At 41.6% G+C, this 18,543-nt stretch overlaps 1 protein-coding gene across 1 annotated transcript in view; it reads right to left on the bottom strand.

Moving 5' to 3' along the window:
- Window positions 1–16,179, bottom strand: part of COL25A1 (collagen type XXV alpha 1 chain) — a 127,326-nt gene extending 111,147 nt beyond the window's left edge. The window contains exons 1-4 of the mRNA XM_069976212.1: window positions 16,135–16,179; window positions 12,795–12,812; window positions 10,189–10,215; window positions 9,995–10,021 (exon numbers count right to left, since the gene is read on the bottom strand). Of these exons, the coding sequence (XP_069832313.1) occupies window positions 9,995–10,021; window positions 10,189–10,215; window positions 12,795–12,812; window positions 16,135–16,179 (117 nt within the window). The remainder of the gene's footprint in view (window positions 1–9,994; window positions 10,022–10,188; window positions 10,216–12,794; window positions 12,813–16,134) is intronic.
- Between the last annotated feature and the right edge of the window lie 2,364 nt (window positions 16,180–18,543).

Below are 18,543 nucleotides of genomic sequence, written 5' to 3'. Positions count from 1 at the left end.
CTGCATGCTCCATAGTGTGCACTGACAGGGTTTTCTGCAGCTCCTATTCAATGAACAGTGGCCGAAGAAAACTGACATGTCAGTTTTCTACGGCGCCACTAGGGATCCCGGCCAGAATGTATACCATGTGTATACACTCCAGCCGTGATTCACTCGGCCTGCAGCACAGCGTAAGTTCCGTACCAATCACGACCGTTGCAACAATGGCCGTGATTAGTATTGAACTTACATTGTGTGAACATGGCCTAAAAATTCAAAGGACATATTCCTGATGTATATATCAAAAAGGTTGCAATCCCTTAAGAACCATTAGGTTAAATTTTACAATTGCACTGGTTTAAAGGGGTAATTGTTTTCTTTCAAATCACCTGGTTTCAGAAAGTTATACAGATTTGTAATTAACTTATATTTAAAAACCTCAAGCCTTCCAGTACTTATCAGCTGCTGTATGTCCTGCAGGAAGTAGTGTTTTATTTCCAGTATGACACAGTGCTCTCTGCTGCCACCTCTGTCCATGTCAGGAACTGTCAGAACAATAGAACATCCCCATTGTGGGACAGCCCAACTCCATTTTCCCCTCTTGGAGTAAAGGTACTGCCAACGTGACACAATAGCTGCCACCATCTGCAGTATAGCAAATAAAACCACCGTTTTTTCAGGTAAGAGTCGCTATCACATGGCGTCACCTACTGTCTGTAATATAAGTTGCTAAGCAACTACCTGAGCATTGCGGCTGCCGCTTATCAGACATCTCTCATAAACTTATTAATTATGGAGGCTAATTAGAAATGACAGGGAGAAGCAGCAGTTCCCTATGGACATGGCTTCATTTACATTAATTGCTTGGTAATCATCTCCTAATGCCTCAGTCTCAACCTTCAAAATATACCACCTGTTACGACAATTCTGACATCTATTATATGATACACGCTGGACCGGTGTATTGCGTTGGGCGGCTATTGAAGATGCTAAAGTCTTTGGCTTCTTTGAGACCCCCCCCCCCATGTACATTGCCAATAGAGTTAGGATAGTATTACATGGACCGATGGGGGCCCGATAATACCTGTAAACGAGCGCCGATCTGCTACATCGGCGCTCGTTTACTGGGCCTATTACACGGACCGATAATCATTTAACAAGGGCTGCAGGGACATTGTTACCGATGTCCTTGCAGCCCTTGCTTAAACTGCATACATTACCTATCCATGGTCCAGGGCTCCTCCTGTGCTCTGCTTCTCCCCGGGTGCCATGCATTGCAGCTTCAGAGCGGCCTGTCTTAGCTGACAGGCCGCTCAGCCACTCACTGGCCGCAGCGGTCTCGGCCAGTGATTGGCTGAGCGGCCTGTCAGCTAAGACAGGCCGCACTGAAGCTGCAGCGCACGGGACCCCAAGAGAAGCAGAGCGCAGGAGGAGCCCGGCAGCATGGATAGGTAATGTATGCAGTTTGCAAATCGTCAACCGCCGGCCGTGCACCGCTAAGTGTAATAGGTGGCCAACAATTATAGGTCCAAACCTATATCAACGATCAGCCAATGATCGTTGTGTTTATTACACAGAACGATAATCGGCCAGATCAGGCCGATTCGGCCGATTTTTGTTCCGTGTAATAGTACCCTCACAGAACTTGAAGGGGTTGTCCAGCGATAAATTTTTTCTTTCAAATTACCTGGTTTCAGAAACTTATGTAGATTTGTAATTTACTTCTATTTAAAAATCTCAAGTCTTCCTATACTTATCAGCTGCTGTATGTCCTGCAGGAAATGTTGTTTTCTTTCCAGTCTGACACAGTGCTCTCTGCTGCCACCTCTGTCCAGAGCAGGAAAGGTTTTCTATGGGGATTTGCTCCTGCTCTGGACAGAGGTGGCAGCAGAGAGCACTGTGTCAGACTGAAAACAATACAGGACATACAGCAGCAGATTAGTATGAGAAGACTTGTGATTTTTAAATAGAAGTAAGTTACAAATCTACATAACTTTCTGAAACCAGTTGATTGGAAAGAAAAAGAATTTCGCCGGAGTACCCCTTTAAGGTTGTGTGCTTGCAAGGAACGCCTGGCTACAAGAGCTGCCACCTGCTGCTTCCTTTGCACTTCCTTAGGTTACAGCCAGCTGCTGCTATTACATAGGCTTCTGGCCAGGGCGAGGCTGACACTGTGCGGCTCTAATTCATAGAAATTCTACTGCTGCTCCTTTTTATTCTTGGGGTAATGGATGTATAGGAAGGGCAGTAAGTGATATTTCTGTACAGGCCATACGTACTGCTGGGAGTCCAAAGTTTCAGCGCAAAAAAAAAAAATCCATGAATGTATTCTGAGCTCTCCGACACAATAGTCGACCTATGGTGGTGCACTTTGTTAATGGAGCTGTTTTTGTAATCATGGCATCCTTTCAGCTCGGGAACTATGCAATGCACAGGGGTGAAAGGTCATCGGGAAGAAAGTTGGCGAGTCAAGTTCATTCATAAATGAGATGTATGGAGGCTGTGCACAAGATCAGTCTGTTAGGACTTCTACAATGGATGACACTGGCTAATTCTATTAGTCACAGCAGATCCTATGTGAATGACAGGCTATTTATTGCCAATTACAGAATGTGACCCTTGTTCTTACTACGGTTATACATGAGATCAGTACGTGTCAGTATGGAGAAAGCCGCAGACTCCTTGAGATTTACGGCGACCCTTATATGAGCCAGGGACCATACAGAATGTGTCATTATAATTAGATTATAGAAACTACAACGGAGGGTAACACGAGGTCCCTTTGATGTGTAGGTACAACTATCATATAATTTGTCGGGTGACGGGTGATTGATGACAAGGTTATAATTTATGGCGGAATAAATCAGGAAGAGGCAGCTTGGGTTACATCATGGGGAAGTAGGGGATTGTATTGTTTAGAGGGGTTGTCCAGCGAAATTTTTTTTCTTTCAAATCAACTATTGTCAGAAAGTTATATAGATTTGTAATTTACTTCCATTAAAAAAAAATCTGCCGTCTTCCAATACTTATCAGCTGCTGTATGTCCTGCTGGAAGTGGTGTTTTCTTTTCAGTCTGACACAGTGCTCTCTGCTGCCACCTCTGTCCATGTCAGGAACTGTCCAGAGCAGTAGCAAATCCCCCATAGAAATCCTCTCCTGCTCTGGACAGTTCCTGACATGGACAGAGGTGGCAGCAGAGAGACAGAAAAGAATACACCACTTCCTGCAGAACATACAGCAGTTGATAAGAACTGAAAGACTGCAGATTTATAAATAGACATAAATTACAAATCTATATAACTTTCTGACACCAGTTGATTTGAAAGAAAAAGAAAATGAACAATTTCGTTCAAATGCGATCGTTATCGCCAAAATTCGACCGATAATTGTTCCGTGTAAACGCACCATTACATATCTATATAACTTGCTAAAAACTGTTGATTTCAAAGGATTTTTTTTTTTGCTAGAGTACTCCTTTAAAGGGGTTGTCCAGCGAAAATCTTTTCCTTTCAAATCAACTGGTGTCAGAAAGTTATACAGATTTGTAATTTACTTCTATTAAAAAATCTCAAATCTTCCCATACTTATTAGCTGCTGTACGTCATGCAGGAAATGTTGTTTTATTTTCAGTCTGACACAGTGCTCTCTGCTGACATCTTTGGCCGAGACAGGAACTGTCCAGAGCAGAAGAGGTTTCCTATGGGGATTCATAGTTCAGAGTTCCTGTCTCGGCCAGAGGTGGCAGCAGAGAGCACTGTGTCAGACTGAAAATAAAACAACACTCCCTGCAGGACATACAGCAGCTAATAAGTATGCAAAGACTTGAGATTTTTTAATAGAAGTAAATTACAAATTGATTTAACTTTCTGATATCAGTTGATTTGAAAGTAAAATATTTTCGCTGGACAACCCCTTTAAGGGAATAAAAGCTGGCATGACTTTGCATATAATGGTGGATAATAACACAGCTATACCGGTCTCTATTATACCTCTTTATAGCCAAGGACCGGTCCGCTTTACAAAGACAAATCATGATCTCCAATGACTGTTACAGGACAAACCACAATAGTCCGCTGTTCATCAAGGTATAAGGTAACAGGAAGCTTCTCAGCTAATAGAAGGTGGCTCATGAAGTATTAACTGTTCCAGCAGAGGGAGAGATCTGCTGAAACACTCAGCTCGCTGAGGTTAAGATAATACAGTAAACTCCTGGACACTCTCCTTATTTTTTGGTAAATTAATTCCTTCTGGACAAAACATTCTTAAGATGCTATCTGTTTCTATGCCGTCCCAGCTGTTAGGTAACTTAGTCTGAGGACACCGCCAGGAGGAAATCCATGTATGAGGGTGTCCTGAGTGGTCTATTACTGCCGCAACAAGGCACCAGGACTAATTACCTACCAGCTGTCGAGCGCGGAGGCTACAGAATGGAAATTATTAATATATCATTCATTTCATGCTGAGTAACATTTATGTTTCAGACTCTCGAGTGCAATATCTCTGCCTCATCGAGGAGAGTGCAAAGCAAGTGAAAACTACGTCTGCCCATTTCTTTGAAGGATGATCTAAATCAGGGGATGGGGAAGCTTGGTTCTCAAGCTGTTTCAAAACTACAACTCCCATCCTGCCATTTAAAATATTTTTTTACAGAAATCAATAGTACAAACGATTTTAAAAAGTCACTGTTTTTTTATTTTTTATTTTATTTTATTTTTTTGCAGAAATCAATAGCACAGGCAATTTTAAGAAACTTTGTAATTGGGTTTATTAGGCAAATATGCCATTATCTGCATTCAAAAAGACTTTCCCCAGGTCCCCCCCCCCCCCTCCTCTCTCTCCTTCACTGCTCATTATCAGGAAATCGCGACTCTTTTACATCAGTCGGGCCCTGTGTAACCTATGGACAGGGGAGGGAGGAGGGAGATTATTCGGCAGCAGAGGACAAAGGATTGCACAGCAGGACCTGTGTGAAAGCCGCTATTCAGAGGTCAGAGAGGTCAGTGCTGACTTCAGAGGAGATAGCCAGTGATGTAGCTGTAAATTAACTCTTTTTTTTTTGTCCTTTTTGCTGCCTCATCTCCCTCCACCCCTCCCCTCTCCATAAGAGAACCATGAAGACAGAGGGGAGAGCTTCAAACTGCTTTTTCATGACAAAACTTTTTCGTTTCTTAGAATCGCCTGTACTTTTTCTGCAAAAAAAAATTTAAACAACAGTGACACTTTAAGCAACTCTGTACTCAAAAAGCAGTTTTCCAGCCGCTCGTCGTTTGATCGTTCGCTGCGTTTACACGTACGATTATCGTTCAGATTCGATCGTTATCGTGCGAATTCGCATGATAATCGTTCCGTGTAAACGCAGCATAACCCTGCACTATAAAAACTATAAAAATCTATAGAGAAATACATTCATGATTAATTCTTAATTTTTTTTGCCAGATATTCTCCTACTTTTCATTCATTCTGACAATAGATTTATTTCACTATTTATTTTATGTAAAACTGATTTATTTTTTTACACAAATTTTTTTTATAATGCATGTATTTAATTCTTTTGTATTTATTTCCTATGTTCTGCATTCCAGTTTTTTCCCCCAGTTATTGTACATTGTAGCTATGTATTTGTGGATGTAATGAGGAGAGCGACTAACACTTAATGAAGAAAAAAATCTGTCTGGGACAATATATTATGTCAGGCAGTGCACTATAAAACAAGAGAGAAAGAGGTTTTAACTGGTATATATTTGTTTAGATAAGGCTGGGTTCACACTACATTTAAAAAAAAAATTTGAGAACCGGATGCATTTGCATGCATCTGTTTTGATCCCTTTTTCTTCATTATAAAAAAACAAGGATCGAAACGCATCAGTTTTTTTTTTTCAATTTACACAAAAATAAGTTTTTGTGCATCTGTTTTTCCATCTGTTTTTCAGCCATTTTTTGCAAAAACGGATGAAAAAAAATGCAGTGTTGTGTGTAGGCCGGGTTCACACTACGTTTTTGCAATCCATTTTTGCAAAAACAGATGATAAAACGGATGGAAAAACTGATGCATTTGTGTACATCAGTTTTGATCCGTTTTTTCCACTGATTTCCATTATAAAAAAAAAAAAAAAAAAACTGATCAAAACGCATCTGTACACAAAAATGTAGTTGACTGTGTCTTTGTGTACTTTTTTAAAAAAAATGGATGCGTTTTGATCCTTTTTTATGATGGAAGTTTATGAAAAAAATGGATCAAAAGTACTACTTTTCTCATCAGTTTTTTTTTTCATCCGTTTTTGCAAAAACAAAACGGATGAAAAACAGATGCATTTGTGTGCATCCGTTTTGATCTGTTTTTCCACTGACTTCCATCCTTTTGTTTTAACATACTCAAAAATTAGGTCAGCTACTTTTTTGTGTATGCGTTTTTTGTGCATCTGTTTCCTTCAGCCGTTTTTTGCAAAAACAGATGGAAAAAAAAAAAAACGGATGAAAAAAACGTAGCTTAACTGGAAATTCAATAGGTTTAAATTCTAAATGTGAGTTATAAAAGGGGGTGTTTCTACAGGGAATATATCCACATCTACCAGGGATGGTGTACAAACAACAACTACAATACACACACTGTGGAATCTGGATTTTAATATTACTGCTGAGAGATTGTGTCTAATGAGAGGATTATACGCAGGTGCCATCTCAGCATGAATAACAAAATCCCTATTACACTGCATGACATCACATATATTAGTTATACCATAGGGGTGCAATTGCCACGGATAAAAAAAAAACTAGTTCTAAGGGCACGGATCTATCCCTTCTCATTTTAATTAAGGAGCTCATCTTCTCAGATATAGCATCTCCATTGATGGAATAGATCAGACATAATTCTTCTCCCTTCCATTTTTGATGGATCAGGAGTGTCCCGCTGTAATGCACATACTTAGATAGAAATGCAAAGCCCAAATAAGCCTGCATTCTACCAATAATATATCTATTTTCTGTATAACTATTCTCCATCAATAGCTGATGGCTGGTAAATGCACATTACCATCAGAGAACAGAGAGTGACAGGGAGATGATTTCCTATTTCACACAGTTTGTAAAAGTATGCGTCTGCACTGCCTATGGTATACATAACAAGTTATATAATCAGTGTCGGACTGGCCCACCGGAGTGCCGGAGAATCCTCCGGTGGGCCCCCAGCTCAGAACCTGCAGTAACACTGACTGACATGTTATTTCTCACTGGTTCTTTATTGGTGGGCCCCCAGGATAATTTCCTCTAGTGGGCTCCAGGTACCCCAGTCCGACACTGTATATAATAATAATAACAACAACAACATATATACTGCTACAATAGTGTTACATGGCTAGTATACAAACAGAACACAGAGTTAGAAGTGGAATGTCCCCATTTGGTATCTTCTATAGAACACTACTCTACACTGGGATGATGATTAGAACCAGTAGTCGCCCAGTAATATGTACTGGTTTTATTAGAATTATGCTCCTTGAATTGTTATCTATACAATATGGGGGAATGCAACTGTTTTCTGTCTTCAAACCTTATTAAGGTTTTATTGGGACCTTGTGGCCGATAGAAAATATGGGCCTAGATATATACCTAGATTCACCCTCAGTCAGAAAGCTATAACAGTTTGTGAGCTTTCATCTTCTCTCCCTGCATGTAGTCAGAATGCAAAGCCAAGGGCGCCAGTGATATGGCCAATTCACCTTGATCCACTTTTTTTAAAAAATTTAAGCCATGATGGCTCAGAGCTTTGTACCAAAGCTTCACTGTAAATCTGGCCATAGAGATGAGATGACTATACATACAAACTGATGAATGGCTCATAGTCAGTGGTGCTGGAAAATTTTGAGGATGCCTATGTGGCCATGGGGCAATAGCCAAGGCCTGGAGGTGCACATATAATTGAAGGTGTTGATCACTGGTAGATGAGGGGTCTTACAGAAAAGGACATGTGACTCTGGTACTCCATGCTAGCAATAACATTGCACATAGTGAAGTATTTATACTATACTTGATAGTAATTTTTGGGTTTTAATTGGGGTATTGGCAGTTACTAAAAATAAAAGCTATATGCATCTTCCTCGCTCCTCCGTTGTTACTAGTATCATGGAGCTTGGTATTACCCATTTAGCCAATTAGCAGCTGAGGCATGATAATACTGAGGCCACTCACTGGCCAATTGGGGAACACCACATCCCAACCCCAAACCCTGAAGGGGACAACGTAGAAGCAGGAAGGTAAATATAGTTGTTTTTTTTTTTAGCACCTACAAAAAACAGTTAGGGTCCTATTACAGTGGTTGATGAAGGACCGATCAATATTGTAAACGTTTACTGGGCCTATTACACGGCTTGAGTATGGTTTAGCAAGGGCTGCTTGGATGTCATTAGCTACTGTATGTCCGTGCAGCCCTTGCCTAAACAGTTAACACTTCACATGCTCCTGGTCTTTTCCTGCGATTTGAATGCGCCCAGTACCATGTGCAGCAGCTTCAGAGCAGCCTGTATAAGCTGACAGGCTGCTTAGCCAATCACTGGTTACGGCGGTCCCGGCCAGTGATTGGCTGAGCGGCCTTTCAGCTTATACAGGATGGTGCCGGGACGCATACAGACTGCAAAAGAACACTAGGAGCGTGGACAGGTATAATATTAACTGTTTGGGCAATCTTCAGCCGTCGGCCATGCATTGCTATTACACGTAGCAATGCACAGTCAGTGACCGATGAGTTTAGGTCTGGGCCTAAAGAAACAATCAGCCGATGATCATTTCATCGGTCGATTGTTGTCTATATTTCACCGAGCAATAATCAGCTGAATTGGCTATGTAATGGGACCATTACTCTCCACATAACCCCTTTAAGATAAAAAAAAGTGAAATACTCCCATGGATAGTATATAATAATGGGTTACTGGTCGCAGGTTGGTCTTTCATATGAAGCTGCACGTTGAGAAGTCTCATCTTTTCAACGGACTGTCCCTTGTTTAAAAAAAAAAAGTTGACTACCAAAAATCCAGTCCAAATTGTCCATTTGTACCAGAAGTGATCTCATCTATATGGCCAGATACATGAAGCATCTTCGTTATGATGACTTATAGTATCTTACAACGAATGTATCACTAGTACATTCCCTTTGTGTCTTTCACATGAACAGACCAGTATCGGTATGGGGATGCCGGTGGCATGGTCCTTCTTTTTAACCACCCCACAGCTCCCGCACACGGCGCCGGTCTTTTCCCAAGCACCGGTCGGGCATGAAGTACTGGGGGCTGGCCGGCTGGCCCCCAGTGTGACAATCTCCCCTCCCCTTTGCGAGGCGGCTCCATTGATTCTAGGGGAGAGGAGGGAGTTCCGGCTGGCCAGCCTCCAGTGCTTCATGCCTGGCCGGTGCTCAGGAATAGACTAGGGCAGTGATGGCTAACCTTGACACTTCAGCTCTTGCAAAACTACAATTCCCATGATACCTGAGCAGCCAAAACCATACCTTTGGTTGTCCAGGCATGATGGAAATTGCAGTTTTGCAACAGCTGGAGAGCCAAGGTTAGGCAACACTAGGGGGAGGTTCAAAAAAAGGACCATAGCACCAGCATACCGGCACCGGTCTGTTTATGTAAAAAAACAACAAAAATTTCTATTCTGCCAGTGACTACAGATTCTAAGATGTCATGTCCTATGGCACTGTGCCACTATGAATCCTAATAGTTAAGTCTTCTGCTAATGTAGATGTCCCCACTGAGAAATATTACATATATACAGTTCTTGGGGAGCCCCTTGTGTGACACCATGGATGGAATTATCCAGGAGTTCTGCTGGGTGCTAGAAGCATTATATTATGTGCACAACAGGTGTACAATACACTGACTTTGCTGAGGTAGTGACTGGAGCATGCAGCGAAGATGCGGTTATTAGACATAGATACACAGTGGGGCTACTGTGTTAGTTCTAGATTAAGCCAGGATTTGAACTAATGTGTTTAGCAGTGCAACATTTTGTTGAAAGTGCTTACCCGAGGGCCCTGATCACCTTGATCTCCCTGCAAAGGGGAAAGATGAGATGATAGTTTTAACAAGGACTCTGTGCTACCCTGTGACTCTCTCACAAATGCTGGCTGTAGGTCACAGATCTTAGATCTTAGATCAGCATGGATTTGCCATTCCACTTATATAATATATACAGTACACTTAATTATTTACTACTGACCTTGTCACCCTTTGGACCAGGAGGACCCTGAAAAACAAAGCAAATTTTAAGTTATTTGACATTTTTTGACACCTGTTTAAATATTTGATTATAGGAGAATTCAATAGATTCCATACAGCACCTGGAGCATTCACACCACACGCCAACAGTTATTTCATTGTTATGGTACCACTTCCAATGATTGGTATTGCCAATTCCAAGTCAAAAACTAATTTCCATAATACTAAAGTGCTAAAGCACCTAGGGGAACGTTTGTCAAGGGATTTATGCCTATTGTGAATATTACAAGTGTTCGACAAGTGAATATTTTTTGGATGCAACTTTTTTTTTTAATGTGCCTGTTTTGAGCTTTCACCCAACAATTTGCATATTTCTAGATTTGCGTCCAATTTATCATTTGCAACTTTTTAAAAAGTTGCACAAACTGGGGCAGGTCTACATCTGGTGAGTAGCAGGTGAATTTGTCAGCGCAATTTTTTGAGAATATTCTGCAAAAAGTCTGTTAAAAGTTTGTTGAATTAGTCCTAAAAAATAGATGAATATCCTTTAGAAAAATCGCTTTAGACTCGCTTTTTCATGGTTTAGACTTAATAGTAAATGTCCCTAATAATCTCTTCTAACACACCGCTCCTCATAGTCCCTGTGTGATCAACTTTGTATTGATTCATTTGGGTATTATTTTAACAAAACAGTGCTACATTTTCCCCAATTCTGAAAATCCAATAATTACATATATCCGTTACCCATCACTGCTCACATCAGCAGTGGATACACCAGCTGTTGTATCCAGGGTCGGACTGGACCACCAGAGGACCGGAGGATCCTGCACTAACACTGCACTAACACTAACACTGGTTCTTCATTAGTGGGCCCCCAGGATCATTTCCTCTGGTAGGCCCCAGATACCCCTGTCCGACTTAGACTGTATCGTTAGGATTCCCCTCTCCACCTCCGGCTGTCAGTTATTCTGGAGTAGTCATGGGTTGTGCCCTAAAAGAGGTACTCCGGGCTATGTGTATGTATTTTGAGTGTACGGCCGGGGAGATGGTGGATATAGAAGCCGCCGGTCACTTACCTCCCAGTTCCAACGCCGGGTCCCGGATCGCGCTGCCCGGTTCTCCCGTCCTAGTCTGAGCTGCGGCTTGAGATGTGACATCTTAAGGCAGCTCAGCCATTCAGCGGCCGAGGCGGGACTCCGCTATGATCGCTGAATGGCTGAGCTGCCTTGAGAAACGGCAGCCCAACGGGAGAACTGGGCGGCGCGATCCAGGACCCGGCGCTGGAACCGGGGAGGTAAGTGACCAGCGGCTTTTATATCCACTCCCTTTCCGGCCATACACTCAAAATACACATAGCCCGGAGTACCCCTTTGAGATACAGCAGCGTTTGGAGAGTGGGAGGCCCGTCTCTGAGACACCGTCAGCCCAGGATAAAGAATGTTTTTTGCAACATGCCAGGTCACACAGCAGAAGTGAATATATGTACTGTATGCATGGCTTGTGTGGTCGGCAATGGGTAACTGGATGCACGCTTATACAGTGTGCATATGCATGCTGTCAGTTTCCCTTTAATATTGGGACTAATCATGTAATCTTACAATGTTTCAAGGTCTGTTTTTTTTTCATTCAAGGATTTTTAGTTTTAGTGTTACACAAAAGTGCAAGGAAAATAGAATAAAATAATTATAGTTGTCCAATGTTCAAGGACTGAGTCCTTGGTAAGGATTTAGTTTAAAGTGAATGTACACTATCACTAGGTACATCGCTTTGGGTTTTTTACATGAACAAACCGGCACCGGTGCGGGGATGCCTATGTCGGTGCCGACAAAAAAAAGAGACCAAACACAGGAAATCCCAGTCCTTTTCATGCTCACAAACATGGCTTGGTATTGATTGACAACCCTTCCTGAGCACACAGAAAGAGGGACAAGCCCTCACAGTGCATGTGTACAGCTGCTGTGTGTCCCACTTTCAGCAGCAGAGAATCCTGGAGGTGCTCGCATTGTATGGTCAGCTCTCCTGTCACACAGCACTAAAACCTCTGTAACCACACATTATACTGACTGAATTATTGCTTAACAAAGAGTTTTGTCTCCTGGTAAGCATGCATAGTATAATATACTTAGCCAAAGTTAAAAATATAATAAGCCTAAGTTAATTGCCCTCAGGAGATATACAAAAAAAAACTAACTAGTGTAAAGAGGGAACAAATGCTGCTACAAATTTAAAAGTCCAAACAATCTTTTAGGTGTACAATGTTTCTAGGGTCATGAGACGACCCACCATTGTTATACATTACAGTACATTGATCTCCCATTTAGGTGCATCTTTATAACTAATCTACTATGCCCCACTGTCACCAATCACACCATAGAACAGAATAAGGAATAAGTTTGTTGTACACTGACACTAGGCAAGCTTTCATATACCATATACCGTACTAGGACCCATTCAAGAACACCTGGTTAGCTTGTGTATGCATCTGGACTAGCAGAACATAACAATTTGGAAAGTTCCATTCTAGAATATACTTTATTACAGGAGCAGTTAGGGAGCAGACAAAATATCCAGCATCAGAACACAAAGCATATGGTTAATTCTACTTACCTGCGGCCCAGGTTGACCCTGTGAAGTGATAAATATTAAAAAGGTATTAGAATTTCTAATATAAGGTAAAAAAAAAGTAAATGCAGTCTTTAATAGAACCATAAACTTTTTATCAGGTATCATAAAGATCACAGTTACAGTAATAGTAATGGCTGCAGTAATGGAGTCGGCTATTATAGTCATTGAGGGAACACTGAAAGTGTCATTTTTATATTTTTACTGATATAACCACTAACATTTGACACAATGCCCTCTCACACCTCATCTTGTTATACAATTTGCTGTTTGGAAGGTACGGAGTAAAGACAAGCAAAGTTTGCCAAACTTTATAGGGGTTATCCAGTGCTACAAAAACATGGCCACTTTCTTTCAGAGACAACACCGCTCTTGTCTCCAGTTCAGGTGCGGTTTGCAATTAAGCTCCATTCACTTCAATGCAACTGTGCAGAAAAACCTGCACCCAAGCTGGAGACAAGAGTGTTGCTGTCTCTGGAAGAAAGTGGCCATGTTTTTGTAGCGCTGGATAGCCGATTTAATGTAAAGTTCAGGTTCGTGCTGAACCAAACCTTAATGAACTGCATTAAAACAGCTAAATGACAGCAGGTTTTTCACCTGTTTAAATGTGGGGTTTTTTTCAGGGTCCTTCTTCTCCAGTCCTGTTCTGACATCTTCTACACTTAGCCAATCACAGGCTAACTGGGACAGGAAAGCACCACAGCCTGTGATTGGCTGAGTGGGCTGTGACAGCCAGCTCAGCCAATCACTAGCCACAGTGCTGCCCAGTCAGAAAGCTCAGTTCAGAAGCAAACCAAAATTTTTGCGACGTTCTAAGCAAATGTGTGTTTGGTGGGTTTGGTTCACTCACCTCTAGTAGGAAGAAGACAAATAAATACACCATTGGTTTTCTAAGATCTATTAAGACTCAACTGCAGCTCCGAGTGATTTCTGTGATCAATTCTGCTGCTCATTACAAGTCACTGTTGAGACAGTCTTCTCTTTGACAAGTGGACTCTATTACAAGGTACTCGAGGTTGGGGAAGTGTCTAACAAGCTAGGAGTAAACTGTTTTTTCTGTGGGTGTATCAGGGCAAGGGGCGATCAAATTATCTGTATACAACTGCCTGATTGATATATAGTCATTTAGTATAAAAGTAATGGTAGTAAGAAGCAAAGCACATAAATAGACAATTATGTGCACATTTAAGTTCAGGTTCTCTTGCTTTTTTACACATAAAAGTATAACAGACTGCATCATTCCATCCGTAAAAAAAAAAAAAAAAAGACACCTGACAGACAGAGTACAGGGAAAACCCATTAAAAAGTAGTCTATGGGGTGGTGTTCTCAAAGAAAATGGGCATTTTGCATAACAAATAGTGGACTGTAGATCCATCACTAGATATACAGGGGTGTTTTTCTCCAATAGGTGTTTTTTGTAGAGGTTCCATGTATGGCATCCCACCACAGGTGTTTTTGATTTTGATCAGCCCTCGCAAAAGCCTGGTACTTCAAAAGTAAAGTGGTGATGAAGTTTTGCCACTAGATGTCACTATGTCTATTTATGTATATATGTTGCATAGCTGTAGACACCTAAGGGTTACTGTATTGTATTTTGTGATAATGTGCACCAATGAGAGAGACTCTTTTCTTCTTCCTATCTCTATTATCTTTTCTTCTCACACTCTCTTCTCCACCACTCACAGGAGTTGTTACACCACCTTGTAGGAAGTAGTCACATAGGGAGAGGTTGTACTCTGTTATTAGTCATCAAAACACTGGGGGGAAATGCCTTGCGGCCTTTCGGTCCTGCTGTTCACTGCAAGGGGAGAGGTAAATTAGTACTTGTAATCAATTTCCTCCCTGCAGGCTGCTGGCTTTTAGAATCCATCGGCCTTCTTCTTTAAGCAGTGCTCCTTTAAGTGTGCTATGTAATAAGTTTAACATATACTGTATGTCTGCGACTGCGAACACTGATATTGCACTGATGCTTTCTATTAACCTTGTATAGTAACAGGACACCTGTCACTTCTGCTCATATCTGACCGATCCTGATAACAGAAACTACACTAGTTGCCTCTCCTGATCAAAGGGTTGATCCGCGAGCTCTTACCATCCATCTACAGCTTGACAGCTATCTACATGTTTTTACCCACAAGGAATTATCTGTGAAATCTATGTGACTGGCCGTGTAAAAAAAAAGTGACAAATTACCCAGTAACGGCCAAAGCTGCGCACGTTCGAGGGATAAATGATGAGATCTATTGTTCTCTATTGCAGATACTTGTACTGTTAAATCATTGCCATTTACATACTTCACCCCTAGGTCAATAAGCAGAATGTAAAAACGACACAAATGCTAACGTGAGTTCTAGCTCTGGAAATGATAGAGCACTTTCTGCCGTAACCCGGAGTTTGGAAACTCGGTGAGGTGTCAGATCAAAGATTGCTGGGAAATTTATTCTGCCTAGCATCTGATACTGAATGCTGTTATTCTTGAACTTGCCTCTGTCCCAAAAGACCATTTGTTTAAAGGTGGCCATTGACAGCCAGGCTGTAGAGAACTGCTGGAAATATCTCGCCTTCTGTCAATGAGCCGGCCAAACAGCGTGATATTATTGGCCGCTCATCACAGCCACTTTTCTATGTTCTCGCTGTTTTACACAGTTCCCTTCATGCTGTATAATCACTAGCTCTAATGTGTTACTGCTGCACGCTCCTCGCCCCGCTGCACAGCACACAAGCAACACCTGCTAAGTAATACACTGTTATATTAAGCCCATGTTCATTGCAATGCCAGTAAAGACAGGAATGGTCAAAATTACCATGGGGCCCCAGTAGCACAACAGGAGTTTTATTCCGGAGAGCAAGGCCAGCAACTAGTCTTTGGGTGGGGAGCCGTCCGTGACTAGTCACGGCTCTCTTCCAGGCAGAAAGGCCACTAACTAGTCACGGACGGCTCCCCACTAACTAGTCATTCTCCGCCCAAATGAGGGCCTTGCCCTCTGGAATAAGACTCCTTTTTCCCCGATGTATAGCTACCGCTGCAGCCACAGATGGTAGCCTTGGGGAGCTGCACAGTAGATATATACTGTGCAGCTGGTAACCACATAAGCACAATCATGCTGATTGGTTCCCTTTAAATCAAGGAAAAGGAGTGTTGACCTTGCAGGAAAATTATTCCAGATTATTTCTGGTTGTAAGGAACCACATCAAAAATGCAGTTCAGAATGCAAGCAGCGTGTCATAGAGGAGTAAAGACGGGCAGATTGATAGAGAATTTTGTGGGAAATGCTCTGGAATAGCTTAAAGGGGAACTATAAGCAAGTTAGGTATGTCTCTTACCTTTCTCCTTGGGGCCATTCCGGTGCAGTAAGTAGTTTGCTCCATGGTCCGGTAACACTGTTTGGAGCACTGCCTGCCCCCATAGCGCCACTCCAGCCGCTCCATTGATTTTAATTAGAATCGTCCCTGTGGGGGTGGGCAGTTCACCTAACCATGCCCCAGTTATCCAAACGGTCTTACCGCACCCTGGAGCAAACTACTAACTGCACCCAAACGACGCCGAAGAGGAAGGTAAGAGACATACCTTCCTCCTCTGCGTCCCCTGTGCAACAAGGGGCTGTCTCTTACCTTTCTCCTCGGCGCCGTTCCGGTACAGTTAGTAGTTTGTTCCATGGTCCAGTGAGACCGTTAGGAGCACTGCCCGCCCCCATAGCGCCGATCCGCCCCACCTCTCTCTATTGATAATCAATGGAGTGGCCGAATCAGCACTATGGGGGCAGGCAGTGCTCCTAACGGGTGCCCCAGTTCTCCCAACGGTCTTACTGGACCATAGAGCATTTATTTATGAGAATCTTTGCTCATTTTGGGCTAAGGGCCCTTTTACACAGAAAGATTATCTGACAGATTATCTGCCAAAGATTTGAAGCCAAAACCAGGAACAGACTATAACCAGAGATCAGGTCATAAAGGAAAGACTGAGATTTCTCCTCTTTTCAAATCCATTTCTGGCTTTGGCTATAAATCTTTGGCAGATAATCTGTCAGATAATCTTTCTGTGTAAAAGGGCCCTAAGTAGTCAAGTAGGTGGTCCCAATCAGTAGGACCATCCACCTGGCTACTTGGCCTAGGATCAATAAATGACAAGTTATCCTGGAGCTTTATCCACAAAATATACCAGTCTGCTTAGTTCTTCCTGCTCTATAACATAATTACACACAAGGTTTGAGATAAGGGGAACGGGGTAATCTCACAACTCAGGCTGCAGTACCACCCTGCACCACCAGATGTCGCCTTATCGAAAAAACAACCCACACTCAAATTTATACAGACAAACACTGGGTTTTAGTTTTTAAAAAAAATATATATATGATTTTTATTATGTATACATTGGTACCAAATACAGAATATTTCTCATTAGAAAAAAGTTTAAAAATGACCACAATAACGTACGTTTCGTTATCTTCCTCAGGGAACTTCCCTGAGGAAGATAACGAAACGTACGTAGGGACGGCTCTCTCTGGTGTTCTGGCAGCATGGGTCAGTGCAATAGAACTAGAAGATAATAATTGTTGATTGTATACCTCTTGCAAATTGTATTAAGCATATGGGAGACTAGGAGATCTTTCAGTCCCTAGATACATATATATCCCTGTGTGACATATTGAGGCAGAGGACTAGAATTAAAAGAGATTATCATAGCTGCACCTTCCATGATGATGTATATCTGCTGACACCAGTTTTTTATGGTATACTTTTTATTGTGGTCATTTTTAAACTTTTTTCTAATGAGAAATATTCTGTATTTGGTACCAATGTATACATAATAAAAATCATATATATATTTTTTTTAAAAACTAAAACCCAGTGTTTGTCTGTATAAATCTATAACATGTCCTGCAGATTGAACTGCATTTTCATTGAGATAGGTTTCCATTGGAGGAGAGCAACTTCAAATCACTACGCAGATCAATATAGCATTCAAGACCTGTGGGAAACTAGGGACGAGTCCATTTGGAGGTATAATAGCAGCTATTCCTAGTTGTCACTTCTGGAAATCAGACCAGCGTTCTACTAAAATTACCGGCACATTATCTGTTCCATCGCTTCCTCAAACGCCAGAAACTGTGAAATCTCATAATACCGATCTGTTTATTAATATTTAATTTGAGAACAATCTACTAATAACGTATCCGCGGTAACAACCGTCTACATTCACAGCGTGCCGGCAAACTCCCAGCCACAATTATCATTCCAATTCACGTTCTTATTCCCAGCAATTCTACTATGGGGAATTTCAATCTGAACCAGTAAAATTTAATTGACTGTTAATTCACCAGACTGGAAACATATTGTTGACTCTATAGATCACTCAATACTATTACATATCATAAATACCACGTTCTAGTTATATGTCCCATGAGGACTGCTGTGTATAGGACATTTCTATTCTTCGCATGATATACCAATGTCAGGAGATGAGGTGCCTAGTCTCCAGCTCATTCTCATCTATTCTACAATCTACCTGTAAGAACATAGCAAATATTCAGAGAACTTTACACTACCTGAAAATTATATTTAGTGGTCTCACCCAAAGAATAGTATGTCTGAGGGGGTAATGTGTCTCCTTGATGAGACTGCTGGTGTAGGTAGTCTCGTAGGCCATGTAATGCTCCATTGGTAAAAAAAAAAGTAGTGACAGTATCTCTCCTTAAAGGGATACTCCAGAGAAAATCTTTTACTTTGAAATCA

The sequence above is a fragment of the Dendropsophus ebraccatus genome, chromosome 7 (genome assembly GCF_027789765.1).
Source record: "Dendropsophus ebraccatus isolate aDenEbr1 chromosome 7, aDenEbr1.pat, whole genome shotgun sequence".
NCBI lineage: Eukaryota > Metazoa > Chordata > Amphibia > Anura > Hylidae > Dendropsophus > Dendropsophus ebraccatus.
The sequence above is the reverse complement of the archived record's forward strand: the minus strand, read 5'-3'. Positions and strand labels throughout refer to the sequence as shown.